The sequence below is a fragment of the Podarcis liolepis genome, assembly GCF_965112155.1.
Source record: "Podarcis liolepis genome assembly, chromosome: 11".
Lineage (NCBI taxonomy): Eukaryota > Metazoa > Chordata > Lepidosauria > Squamata > Lacertidae > Podarcis > Podarcis liolepis.
In genome coordinates this window covers 17,051,299-17,064,253 of record NC_139565.1, presented here as the reverse complement: position 1 = coordinate 17,064,253, position 12,955 = coordinate 17,051,299, and the positions used below count along the sequence as shown (strand labels likewise).

General features: G+C 42.6%; 1 protein-coding gene and 1 long non-coding RNA gene across 4 annotated transcripts in view; one reads left to right on the top strand and one right to left on the bottom strand.

The window, feature by feature from the left end:
• The first annotated feature begins 6,550 nt into the window (after positions 1–6,550).
• LOC310688558 lies at positions 6,551–8,379 on the top strand. Its single transcript, XR_014517036.1, has 2 exons — positions 6,551–6,630; positions 8,059–8,379. It is a non-coding gene; the product is annotated as an uncharacterized lncRNA (long non-coding RNA).
• A 2,225-nt stretch (positions 8,380–10,604) lies between these two features.
• Positions 10,605–12,955, bottom strand: part of MARCHF3 (membrane associated ring-CH-type finger 3) — a 176,291-nt gene continuing 173,940 nt past the window's right edge. For all 3 annotated transcript variants that reach the window (XM_083464642.1, XM_083464644.1, XM_083464643.1), the window contains one exon: positions 10,605–11,065. In XM_083464642.1, the coding sequence (XP_083320768.1) occupies positions 10,907–11,065 (159 nt within the window). In that variant the 3' untranslated portion in view covers positions 10,605–10,906. The remainder of the gene's footprint in view (positions 11,066–12,955) is intronic.

Sequence of the window (12,955 nt, the reverse complement as noted above, 5' to 3'; positions counted from 1 at the left end):
TGTGTTTGAAATAGGCTACAAGTGTCTCATAGGGCGTGTAAAATAAATAATATAATAATAATAATTTATTATTTGTTCCCCAGCCACTCTGGGCGGCTTCCACAGAAACCAAAAAAACACTAAAATATCATACATTAAAAACTTCCCTGAACAGGGCTGCCTTAAGATGTCTTCTGAATGTCAGGTAGTTGTTTATCGTTTTGACATCTGATGGGAGGGCGTTCCACAGGGCGGGCGCCACTACCGAAAAGGCCCTCTGCCTGGTTCCCTGTAGCTTTGCTTCTCGCAATGAGGGAACCGCCAGAAGGCCCTCGGCGCTGGACCTCAGCGTCCGGGCAGAACGATGGGGGTGGAGACGCTCCTTCAGGTATACTGGGCCGAGGCCGTTTAGGGCTTTAAAGAGATAATGTTGATGAAAGGATCTAAAAGTGGTCATCCTGCACCTTTTCATTTTTTATAAGTAATGTTTGGCAGGGAAGTGTGTAAGAAAGTTGGTAAATGTTAACCAAAATTAATGCCCCATTTAAAGTTTAGTCTTGTAACAGAAATAGGATTTGTTTTGGCTGATGAGAACAACCATTTGGAATCCTGGAATTGCATCAGTTTACACCTTGATAGTGCTCTAGCTAAATAGCTCTGAGAAGAAACCATGAAATTCAGGTTTGTAGACATGTTTGTGCTTCTCGTTTATCAAAATAGTGTAATAGAGTCATGGGAAATTAAAATAAAATGGGATTTGCTTAAGGATACCTTGAAAATCATTCTAGATAATAGACTTTGTGTGCTGAGGAGCTGAAGTAAAGTTGCTTACATGTTAGATCTTTTGCTCTCTTCAGTACTGTTAAGACACCAGCAAAGGGACAGTTACTTATTGATTAGCATCTAATTTGATAATTATCATTTTTTGCTGTGTCATAAAATATCAGATGGTGTAATGTTATGTAAAGGATCTTTATAGGATAAATTGCCTAATTCTGTGTCTTGTGTTTGTGAGAGAATCTTGGCAAAAGTAGTATACCTTCTTTTTCCATGGTAGAAGAAAGAGTACGATAAGTCAAGAGGTCACTTGACAGTATGCACATTAATAGGATTAAAAGAGAGAGGCAGTCGCTAGGCCATATTTTCTCTCCCCCACCCTATATTTATGTACAAGTTCATCTAACATACAGTCATTCCCTCTCCTGTTATAACTAAGGATACTGGATGAGTTGAACATGTAGTTGGGGAAAAATACATATCAACCAAGATTGACCTTTCCCAGTTTTGTTTCCTCCATAAGCTTTGAGCTTGCAGCTCCAGCCAGCAGATCCATGCTGATTTGGGATGATGGGAGTTTGAATCCAAAACATCTGAAGGGTACTAGGCTGGGGAAGCTGACATAGACTCAGAATCATAGTGTTGGAAGGGACCACAAGAACCCTCTTCTCCAGCTCCCTGCAGTGCAGGAATTCTTCGCTCAGCTTGGGACTGAAACCCATGACCCTCAGATTTAAGAGTCTCAGGTTTTACTGACCGAGCCATAGTCCCTCTTACCAGCTATCCTGATGGGTGTCTTTGATGTGCAGTTAGGAAATGATTAAATGCATGATTGTATTTGAATGTCAGCTAAAGATACAGTGATGAGACATGTTCTTCCTTTGGAGGAGAAAGTGTTACATATTCTATTGTCGGCAAGCTCTGCCTCATCTTATTTTTGAAATTTCCTGTTGGGTGACAAGCCAGAAAAGTGAACTTCAGCTGTTCTAATTTGATTAGTTCTGGTCAAGGCATTTTCTTGGGAGAAATCCGAAGCCCTGCTTGTCAATAACTTCTATACCAAAGGCTGAAGTAGGATTTGCACTTTTGCTAAGTGTCAAGGTGTACAGACCTAACTGCTTTGGCAAAGCATCTTGAGACAATCTGTGAATCTCTGCATGACGGAGGATGGGGAAGGGGCTTCAGTGGAAAGGGACTTTCACGCCAAATCAAGCTTGTTTTGAAATAGTATACAGAACTAGGAAGTGTTCATTAGGTTGATAGCTGCTGGTTCCCGTTAGCTGTAAAAAAAAAAGATTTTTTGCTTTTTGTACGATAGTTTGAATTCTATCTAGTTTGGGGTTTTTTGGCCAAATCTTGGCATCTTGTTTCAGTAGCTGGGAGAAGAAGCTTGGGAAGAAACAGGCAACAAACTTCTTCATTGGCTTTTTAATTCCATTTGTTCTGGACAAATTTCCCTTTACAGCTGCAAGGAATAAATTTATCATAACCTGTATAATTTTTAATCTCTGCATAAAAGCAAGCCTTTCAAAAACTGGCACAAAGTTGCTTTGGAATTTAACATGGTAACAAAAACTACAGGATAGAAAATAAACTTTTTAAAAGCAAAGCTTTCTACTGAGAATCTGTCAGATAGCACAAGCTATTTACCTGTATTAAATACCGCTGATCCTCTTCCTTGAAATCCCTCTCTATGTTATATAACTTTCTGTTGGAAATTAATGAATCTGCTACTGTGAAAAGCTGTTTGCAACCACCACCATCCTGGTTTACAAACATTTATTGAAATTGAAGTTTTATTTTTGTTTTAGTAGTAATTTCAGATACGTGGCGGCGGCTAATATTTAGAGAAGGCTCCAATGTTATCTTTCCCTATATATGTGAATTGTAGCAAATGTTTTGCCCAAGCTTGGTAATGGCTCATTGTGATATGTTTACAATATCTAGCTTCATGGCTTTTGCTCTGGAGGCTGTTTGCACAGAGAATTGGTTCGCCAAGGGAAGCCTTATTGCTTTTTAAAATTATCTTTCTCTGCTTTTTTTTTTACTCGGAGTAGCTAAGATTTGCCTGGACTATAGACCCAAAACAATTGTTTTCTTTCTAATGAGGTACTAGAGATAGTTGTTGTTTTGCATTTTCTCTTTCCCTCTCAATTAAATATCAGGGCTGTCTTAACGATACTCCGAGTTTCTTTGGATTTGGCGAGTCCTTAAACCTAACCCCATTTTTTTCATGCTAAATTTTTAATTAGACTTGTCATTGCAACATAAGGTGTAGTCTTCGTATCAGCAGGTTCGCTGCATTGTGGTATCTGCTAAGATTTTACAATAATGCCTGTATTTTATAACATTCCCGTTCCCAGTTTATTTTACTGCCTGAATGCATCGCAATGGAGAGTTCTGTATCTGTCTGCTTTTTGTACAAGGTTACAGCCAGGCATAGGCGGTAGTCGGATGATAGAGAGGTGGGAGCTACAAAACATCTCCCAAGAAGAAAGCCGTGATGCAGAACCCTTCATAGATAGCTCTACTAATAAGTTGTCTTAGCTGAGACACTGTTCTGCCTGCCTTACACCCCAAAAACAAAAATTGATCCCGTTGTGACTATATTACACACTTATACGCTCCCCAACCATTTCATTCTTTGATCACCTTGCTATTTTGTGTTTTTTGAATCTATGAGATTTCTAGACTTGTTTTTCTTTGGCCGTTCTGTAATGAAGTTAATCACTTATAATCTCCCCTATAATCACCACACCTCCCCTACATTTATATTGGACAAACTGGCCAAACCCTACGCCAAAGGATAAATCTGACATCAGGAATCACAAGACAGAGAAACCAGTAGGAGAACACTTCAATCTCCCAGGACATTTATATACAAGATCTCAAAGTAGCTGTCATATTACAGAAGAATTTCAGAAATAGACTGGAAAGAGAAGTTGCTGAATTGCAACTTCTTACCACAGCCTTTGTGTCGACCACAGCAAACTATGGCAAGTTCTTAAAGAAATGGGAGTGCCTGATCACCTCATCTGTTTCCTGAGAAATCTCTATGTGGGACAAGAAGCTACAGTTAGAACTGGATATGGAACAACTGATTGGTTCAAAATTGGGAAAGGAGTACAGCAAGGCTGTATATTGTCTCCCTGCTTATTTAACTTATATGCAGAATTCATCATGCGAAAGGCTGGGCTGGATGAATCCCAAGCCGGAATTAAGATTGCCAGAAGAAATATCAACAACCTCGGATATGCAGATGACACAACCTTGATGGCAGAAAGTGAGGAGGAATTAAAGAACCTTTTAATGAGGGTGAAAGAGGAGAGCGCAAAATATGGTCTGAAGCTCAACATCAAAAAAACGAAGATAATGGCCACTGGGCTCATCACCTCCTGGCAAATAGAAGGGGAAGAAATGGAGGCAGTGAGAGATTTTACTTTCTTGGGCTCCATGATCACTGCAGATGGTGACAGCAGTCACGAAATTAAAAGACGCCTGCTCCTTGGGAGAAAGGCGATGGCAAACCTAGACAGCATCATAAAAGGCAGAGACATCACCTTGCCAACAAAGGTCCGTATAGTTAAAGCCATGGTTTTCCCACTAGTGATGTATGGAAGTGAGAGCTGGACCATAAAGAAGGCTGATCGCTGAAGAATTGATGCTTTTGAATTATGGTGCTGGAGGAGACTCTTGTGAGTCCCATGGACTGCAAGAAGATCAAACGCATCCATTCTTAAGGAAATTAGCCCTGAGTGCTCACTGGAAGGACAGATCGTGAAGCTGAGGCTCCAATACTTTGGCCACCTCATGAGAAGAGAAGACTCCCTGGAAAAGACCCTGATGTTGGGAAAGATTGAGGGCACAAGGAGAAGGGGACGACAGAGGACGAGATGGTTGGACAGTGTTCTCGAAGCTACAAACATGAGTCTGACCAAACTGCGGGAGACAGTGGAAGACAGAAGTGCCTGGCGTGCTCTGGTCCATGGGGTCACAAAGAGTCGGACACGACTAAACAACAACAACCAAACTTAAAACCATGGAGAGACCTGGTCTGAATAGAGACATTGGATTCTTATCTCATTATACATGATAAAGCTATTTTTAGCCATCTCACCCCTTGCTTTTTTCCTGCAAGTTGTGACAGGTTTACCACATCTATCAACCAATCACCCACTCCCACCACCCTTCTGAGTAATACCCCTCCCCACCCTCTTATAAGGGTCTGGTGACTTCTGTTTCAGTGTATCTGAAGAAGTGTGCATGCACATGAAAGCTCATACCAATAACAAACTTAGTTGGTTTCTAAGGTGCTACTGGAAGGAATTTTATTTTATTTTGTTTCGACTACGGCAGACCAACACGGCTACCTACCTGTTACTGGATTACTGTTTGTTACAGCTTGAATAATGATCCTTCACAGAATGCAACTTCATGCATAAACCAATATCCCAAGTTGAGACCTTGGTTCTGCTTCCTCCCTGGGTTCATCTCTTAACATAATGCTGATCATCCCCTTAGCTTTCCTGGACCATAAAACTGGTTATTTACCAGACTGGAGTAGTGAAAAAGCTTTCATGTTGAACCTCTCTGTGTTCTCAGTTGAAAGCACTCAGGGTACAGTCAAAAGCAGCTATACTTTGAAATAACTGTCACTGTCTTGCTTGTCAAATGTATGTATTAGAACTTCCATTAAACTAAATTTCTGATTGCACATTGATCGAAATGTTACAACAGTATCACAAACTCCCTCATCCAATTTTGCATCAGAACTTTGCTACCAATGCTAAATATTTTCTCTTGGTTAGATGGCAAGGTACCCTAGAGTAACTTTTTTTGTCACTTGGTGACACAGTTGCTGCTTGGGAAGCACTTCTTTCTGCCTTCTGCTGAGCTAGGCAATGTAATGTAAAACCTATTTCTTAGATCAGCTTTATTTTAGGATAAAAACCACACAGAAATATTTCTCTTTGCTTTCCCTATTGAATGTACTCTTACAATTAAACTGTAAAGTCTGAAGATTTTGGTATCTACTAAGATCAGCCTTTCGGATTCTGAAAGTTAAAAATGGATTTATCACATGTCTAAAATGCTGATACTGGAATTCTCACATTGCAAGGCTGCCGTCCCTAGGGAGCCTCAGGCAGCTGCTAAGGAGTGATGGAAATCCTTTCCTTATGCTTCTCTTTGCTGCCCCATCTTGTATTTTTGTGCCTGAGTTGGGTAGATGAGGAAACAGCAAAACCTGAAAAATGCCTTGCAAATGATTCCCCCCCCATTAAAGTATTTAATTGCATGATTCTCAGTTGCGTTAACTAAACAATAGAAAGTTGTTTCTCAAATTGTAGAACCCTGAGAGCCTTCTCTACCCAGGTACAAGTTGATTGACAGGTCAACACTCGCATTTGAAGTTTATGTTCCTGTCCTAAGAAGAGCCTTCCCTGTGTAGGTTGTGCCCTGACAAACTGGGAGTAGGCATTTTACCCCTTTCTGGTTTGTTGATTGCACTATTTATGGTTCACTAGGCCAAACACACCCAGAGGACCACTTCACACATTCTCAAAAGGAGATGATTAAAGATATAACTTTGCATAAAATTTGTGCACGCTAATTTATAGGTGCCAATCCACCGTAAGAAACACACTACATTATGCCATAGTGGGGAAGACTGGCACCAGGTGGTTTTCGTCCCTGCTCAGACTGTTGTGCATGTGTTAAATGTTTCATGGGCATCTTCAGTTCTCCCTTATAGTTCCTCAATAACACTTGGATGCTTCAAAATAGAGACTGTCCTTTGAAAACTAGGATACATGGTGATCCTGAACACAACTCATTCTCTGAATATGAGAGCCTACCACGGCTTAATGAACTTAGGTTTGTTGCTGCATATTTATTATTATTATTATTATTATTAGTAGTAGTAGTAGTAGTATGGGCGACTTTCAGACATTAAAAACTTCCCAATACAAGGCTGCCTTCAGATGTCTTCTAAAGGTTGTATAGTTACGCCTTGACATCTGATGGCAGGGCGTTCCACAGAGCGGGTGCCACTACTGAGAAGGCCCTCTGCCTGGTTCCCTGTAACTTCACTTCCACTGAGGGAACCGCCAGGAGGCCCTCGGAGCTGGACCTCATTGTCCAGGCTGAACAGCGAGGTGAAGATGCTCCTTCAGGTATACAATCTAATCAGCGGGCCAATCTGTGTGCTTCCCTGTCGTGAAAGCCCCCCTTGGGCACCTCCTACCAGTGTTCTGGCAAGGGGTAAGAAACCCCTGCATAAGGCGTAAGTAGGCCTTCCAGTGCCAAAAGCCTGAGCAGGCATAAATCTTTGGCTCTGGAGTCTTAAGTCACATAGGTGCTATGATGAAGCTGCAGAGCTAATCCTTTGAATAAGCCTCGGGAGCTTTGGCACTCGTTGCTCACATGCCAAGCAGGTATAGATTGGGCAGTGGGGGGCCATTTTAATTAGGGTTTTGAGTGAAGGACCTCAGGCTGTGGTGCACTGCTGAAATAAAATGAAATACTGAAGTCCTAATATCGTAGCTTTTACTGGATTGTCATTTCGAAGAATTCTGCAGTATCTAAAGGGCACCCATGCTCCTGTTTTGAATGTATTCAAAATTATATAAGGATACAGTGGTGCCCCGCAAGACGAATGCCTCGCAAGACGGAAAACTCGCTAGACGAAAGAGTTTTCCGTTTTGGAGGCGCTTCGCAAAATGAATCTCCTATGGGCTTGCTTCGCAAGACGACAATGTCTTGTGTGTTCCTGCTGGTTTTTTCCCCTCCCCCCCTTTTTCTAAGCCGCTAAACCGCTTATCAGCTGATCCGATCAGCAGATAAGCCGCTAGTAGCGCTAATCCACTAATCCGTCAATGGGCTTGCTTCGCAAGACGAAAAAACCGCTAGATGAAGAGAATCACAGAACGGATTCTTTTCGTCTTGTGAGGCACCACTGTACATTCATCTGTTCAAAAAGGTGGTCAAACTTCTTCGTTTAATTATGTGGGGGGTTTTTTTTGTTGTTTTTTTTTGGCCAAATAACAGTTGCTTATTCCATCTGAAATATAAGCCATATTTTTTTACATATCCTCTCCCATTCGACCATTGTAACAGGAAATATAAGCCAAATGCCGGCTTACCCCCTATATATTTGCCATGACTTAGAAAAAGATAATAAATTGCACAGAAGCTACATGTCACCGCCTTGCCAGCAGTAATTGTTGGTACAAGCAAGTCCATTGATAGCTTAACTCTAAAAAGGGTAAGGGGATGAATAAAACAATTTCCCCCCCTCCTTAGGAAGGGGCAGTCGTAAGCAAGGCGTACCACCACCCAGGAATTTAAAAAAAGAATTCCAAATTGGAATTGGCCACAATTACAAAGCTTGCTGTAAACATTTGTTCACAAATAGACCTGAAGTCTCACTGGTACGAAGAAGTAGTCTTACATACTCTCATCTAAATTTACCTGTCAAGCGGAAAATCCAGCAGAGAATTGTAGCTTTACTTGATTGTTATGCAACTCAGGCCCAGTCTTCCTAGAACACGTCTAATGAGGCAGTCCGTTATGTATGCAGAAGCTCCTTTTACAAAATAAATCTGGAGAACTAGGGCAAAACTCTGTTCTGATGTAACGTGGCTCACTCAAGATTTACACCAGTATTTATGGCACTGATATGTTTGGTACGTGAGGTATGAAGCTACAACATTACTCTGGCCTTCAAGAGTAATGCCCCAGGATGTTCTGCTATGAATCCCAGAAGGAGGGGATAGATAGGAAAAACATGCAGAATCTCCTGTATATCCCTCAAGGAGATTTCCTCTGGTCAGATACGAAATCGGATGTTTTAGACTACAGTGGTACCTCGGGTTACAGACGCTTCAGGTTACAGACTCCGCTAACCCAGAAATAGTGCTTCAGGTTAAGAACTTTGCTTCAGGATGAGAACAGAAATCGCCCAGCGGCAGCGGGAGGCCCATTAGCTAAAGTGGTACCTCAGGTTAAGAAGAGTTTCAGGTTAAGAACGGACCTCCAGAACGAATTAAGTTCTTAACCCGAGGTACCACTGTACAACTGTCAGCCCCAGCTAACATTGCTGGGTGGTGTGGGAACTGTAGCTCAAGCTTCTGCAGGGCGCGAGGCTAACAAAACCTGTACTATACATTGCCGATTCTCCTCTGCAAACTCAGCATTCATGGTTAGCTATAATCCTATTCCTACTTTCCTGGAAAGAAGTCTCAACTCAACAGGACTTATTTCTGACTAAACGTGTACAAGACTCTGCTGTTAGTAACCAGTCCATTATCTTTAAAGGTAAAGGGCCCCTGACAGTTAAGTCCAGTCAAAAATGACTATGGGGTTGCAGCACTCATCTCACTTTACAGGCCGAGGGAGCTGGCGTTTGTCCACTCCGCAGACAGTTTTTCTGGGTCATGTGGCCAGCATGACTAAGCTGCTTCTGGTGCAACGGAACACCGAAACCTGAGCAGCGCACGGAAACGCCGTTTACCTTCCCGCCGGAGCGGTACCTATTTATCTACTTGCACTGGCATGTTTTTGAACTGCTAGGTTGGCAGAACCTGGGACTGAGCAATGGGAGCTCACCCCATCATGGGGATTTGACCCGACTGGCAAGCCTGAGAGGCTCAGTGGTTTAGACCACAGCGCCACCCGCGTCCCGTCCATTATCTTTAGCATGGCCAAAATAAGTGTTTTCTTCCTTGTTTTTCTCTGCTCTTAAGATGACAATTTTAAAGAAACCAATCAAAATATTTTAACCTTGCATGGAGCACATGGAGCAGATCATCCAACATTTGGCAGATTATGCTAATCGCTACCTAATTTGCAGGTTTTAAGCATTTAAAGCGGGGGAGGGCAGATACTGGACACCCAGCTTTCATCAGCTGCAGCTAACATGGTCAATGGTCAGAGATGGTGGGAGTTATAGCCCCATACCTGAGCAGCGGCTACCTTCTTCCTCATTAGCGGGGGAAAGGCACCCAGGAGCAGAATTTGAAAATATGCCATTGAAAATACCGTATTTTTCGCTCTTTAACACGCACCTGACCATAACACGCACATAGTTTTTAGAGGAGGAAAACAAGAAAAAAAAAATCCGAACGAAACAGTGGATGTATCATTTTTGTGCTTCATGCTGTGGCCACAGACATGTGATTTGACGGTGAGTTTGGGGTAGCCCAATGCAAAAATCCTGAGAATCCATGTGGATCTGTGCTTTGTAACCACGTTTTTGCACCATTGTGGCCCCAGGCAACAGTGGGTGCGTGATTTTTTTGGTGCAGGCTGTAGCCATAGACATGCTATGTGATCTGATGGTGAATTTGGGGTGACCCTGAGGCAGAATGCAGGAAAGCAGCAGCCTCCTCTACAGCTTTCCCTCCTCCGTGACGCGGGATCTGATTTTTGCCCCTGCACTCGGGCCAGTCTGCTCCAGGGACCACACATTCACTCAATAACACACACAGACATTTCCCCTTACTTTTTAGGAGAAAAAATGTGAGTGTTATAGAGAGAAAAATACGGTAATTGGGAAGCTCCTGTTCCCATGTATGTTAACCAAATAAAGGGTGATCAGGAAATAGACTTTCTTTTGCACATTTGGCCAGTCTTTGTGAGGCTTGAGCAGAAAATCTTAAGTCTCTTATGAGACCAATGTGCTGTGTGTGTCAAACCAACACTTCTCTCTCTTTTCAAATGGCATTTCACTTATTAAAGTTCAATTGCAGCACAACATCCTCCTATTCTTCTTGTTTAATGTAGGTGGGAGAGGAGGAATGCGGCAGGAAACCTGTCGAACCACTTAAAGAAATACCGCCACAGACGTGTTTTGCATTGTTTGCCATCATAGTTTAATAATCTTTAAACAACAATAAAAAAGGGTTGCATCCCTAGCGATGCAGCTATATCAACATGGGATTGAGGAATTTCATACAGTATCTGCTAAAGTTTAAGCAGGTTTGGCAGCTCAGCAAATATCATATGATTGCAGCATCCATGATTTCAATTCCAACAGTCGTGTCCTCTCTTCGGAGTAAAGAGTCTTGTCTTTTCATAATAACCACTATCAGGTTTGGATGGAATTAGACCCCCGCATGTAGTTCATGGCCCCAGCTCATGATTATCACAATTAAACGATTGTCTCTTTTGAGTTCCTTTTGACCGAATGCAGGCCCAGCAATGACTGCTGGTTTGAAGGGATGCTGACAGACTTTGGGATGAGGAGGATAACTCTTTGATTGGTCCGACGCCATTCATTATATAATCTACAGTGGTACCTAAAGGATACCTGCAGGAAGAACAAGGGGAAAGGGCATATTTGAGATGAGAAGAGCGAAACACGGAGAGCAAAAAAAAATAATGCATTTCATATAGTGTATCTTCACTCAGCTATAGCATTTCAAGGTCCAGCGTTAATCAGAATTTATGATACGGTTTATAGATCGTGGCATAAGTATAAGATTAACTCAAATATAACATGAGACCCTCCATGATGAGCTTTGGTGATCCTGGAACAAGCCAGATTCCAGCCCCCTGCTGAAAGGCATTTGGGCACATCCTGAGTTGACCCATAAATGACCAGAAGACAAACACATGCAAATTTAGTTTTCAAGTACAGTCATACCTTGGAAGTCGAACGGAATATATTCCGGAAGTCCGTTCGACTTCCAAAATGTTTGGAAACCAAAGTGTGGCTTCTGATTGGCTGCAGGAAGCTCCTGCAGCCAATCGGAAGCACCGTTGGGAGTTTGGCTTCCAAAAATAGTTCACAAACTGGAACACTCACTTCTGGGTTTGCGGCGTTTGGGAGCCAAAACGTCTGAGAACTGAGCTGTTTGAAAACCAAGGTAAGACTGTACATGATACTCAACTCCTCAGTGAGATCCATCCCCACAATGGTAAGGTGATGTAAAGGCAGATCACCGACAGAGATGCGCAGGTGCAGATACTATTGAAGTCTTTTGCTCTTTTGTTAAGCAATCAGGAACACGATGGCCAAAGATGGGCAAGGTAAGAACTAGGCAGGAAAGTCTGGAAGGGATTGTGCAAATTGTCAGACACATTTTACAGCCTCTCCCCTCTCCACTGGCATACCTTGGCAAAAAGTTATACAAAAAAGCATTATATACAGGTAAAGGTGAAAAGGTAAAGGACCCCTGGATGGTTAAGTCCACTCAAAGGTGACTATGGGGTTGCGGTGCTCATCTTGCTTTCAGGCTGAGGGAGCCGACATTTGTCCACAGACAGCTTTCCGGGTCATGTGGCCAGCATGACTAAACCGCTTCTGGTGCAACAGAACACTGTGACAAAAACCAGAGCACACGGAAACACCGTTTACCTTCCCACCACAGCAGTACCTATTTATCTACTTGCACTGGTGTGCTTTCGAACATCTAGGTTGGCAGGAGCTGGGACACAGCAACGGGAGCTCAGTGGTTTAGACCACAGCTCCACAAGGTTAGTTGGCTAGCTGCAACAGGACAGCACTTACCCCAGTGCTCCTCAGGACTCAGCATATTTCTCCTTTACTTAAAGGGTAGGTAAACTGCCCCCACCCCCTCTTCAATTCAAGTTTATGCCCACGTTTTTGTAAGCCTTTCAGAACAGTTAGAGAATCTTCTACTCTTTAATCAAGGTGTGTATGTATCATAATTTGCTACCTGCTTAGAATGTAAGTTTGCTGTCTAAAGCAGCATCTTTATAGATTCTGTCACTCCCATTTCATCTAATAAACCAAACGTCCTTTATTTCTTTGTGAGAGCATCCTGTGGGCATAATGTTAACACACGTCCATAACAAGTGTATGCCATAACACCAGGTAAGATCCCAAACCTCTCGGCAGTTGTGTATATGAACGTCCCTGTGAGTCCAGGTGCGCACTCATAACAGGACCAGACCTATTAAACGTTACAGAAGAAGGTTGAGGTCCAGCCATCGAGAAGCAGTTCTGAGGCTCTTGCAAGATTATAAAGAGCTACCCAGCTGTGCAATGTATAAGCTCACAGTAGGGAGGTATGGTTATTTCATTAACTTATTTCCTGCCCCTCCTCCTCCCCCCAAAGGAGCCCAGGGCCACAAACACAATCAATACTGAAAACACTGTTAATAGCATTCTAAAAAACGGTTAAATACATTTTCTCAACCCGTAATTTCAGTGGTGCCAGGAACGATGGGCGAG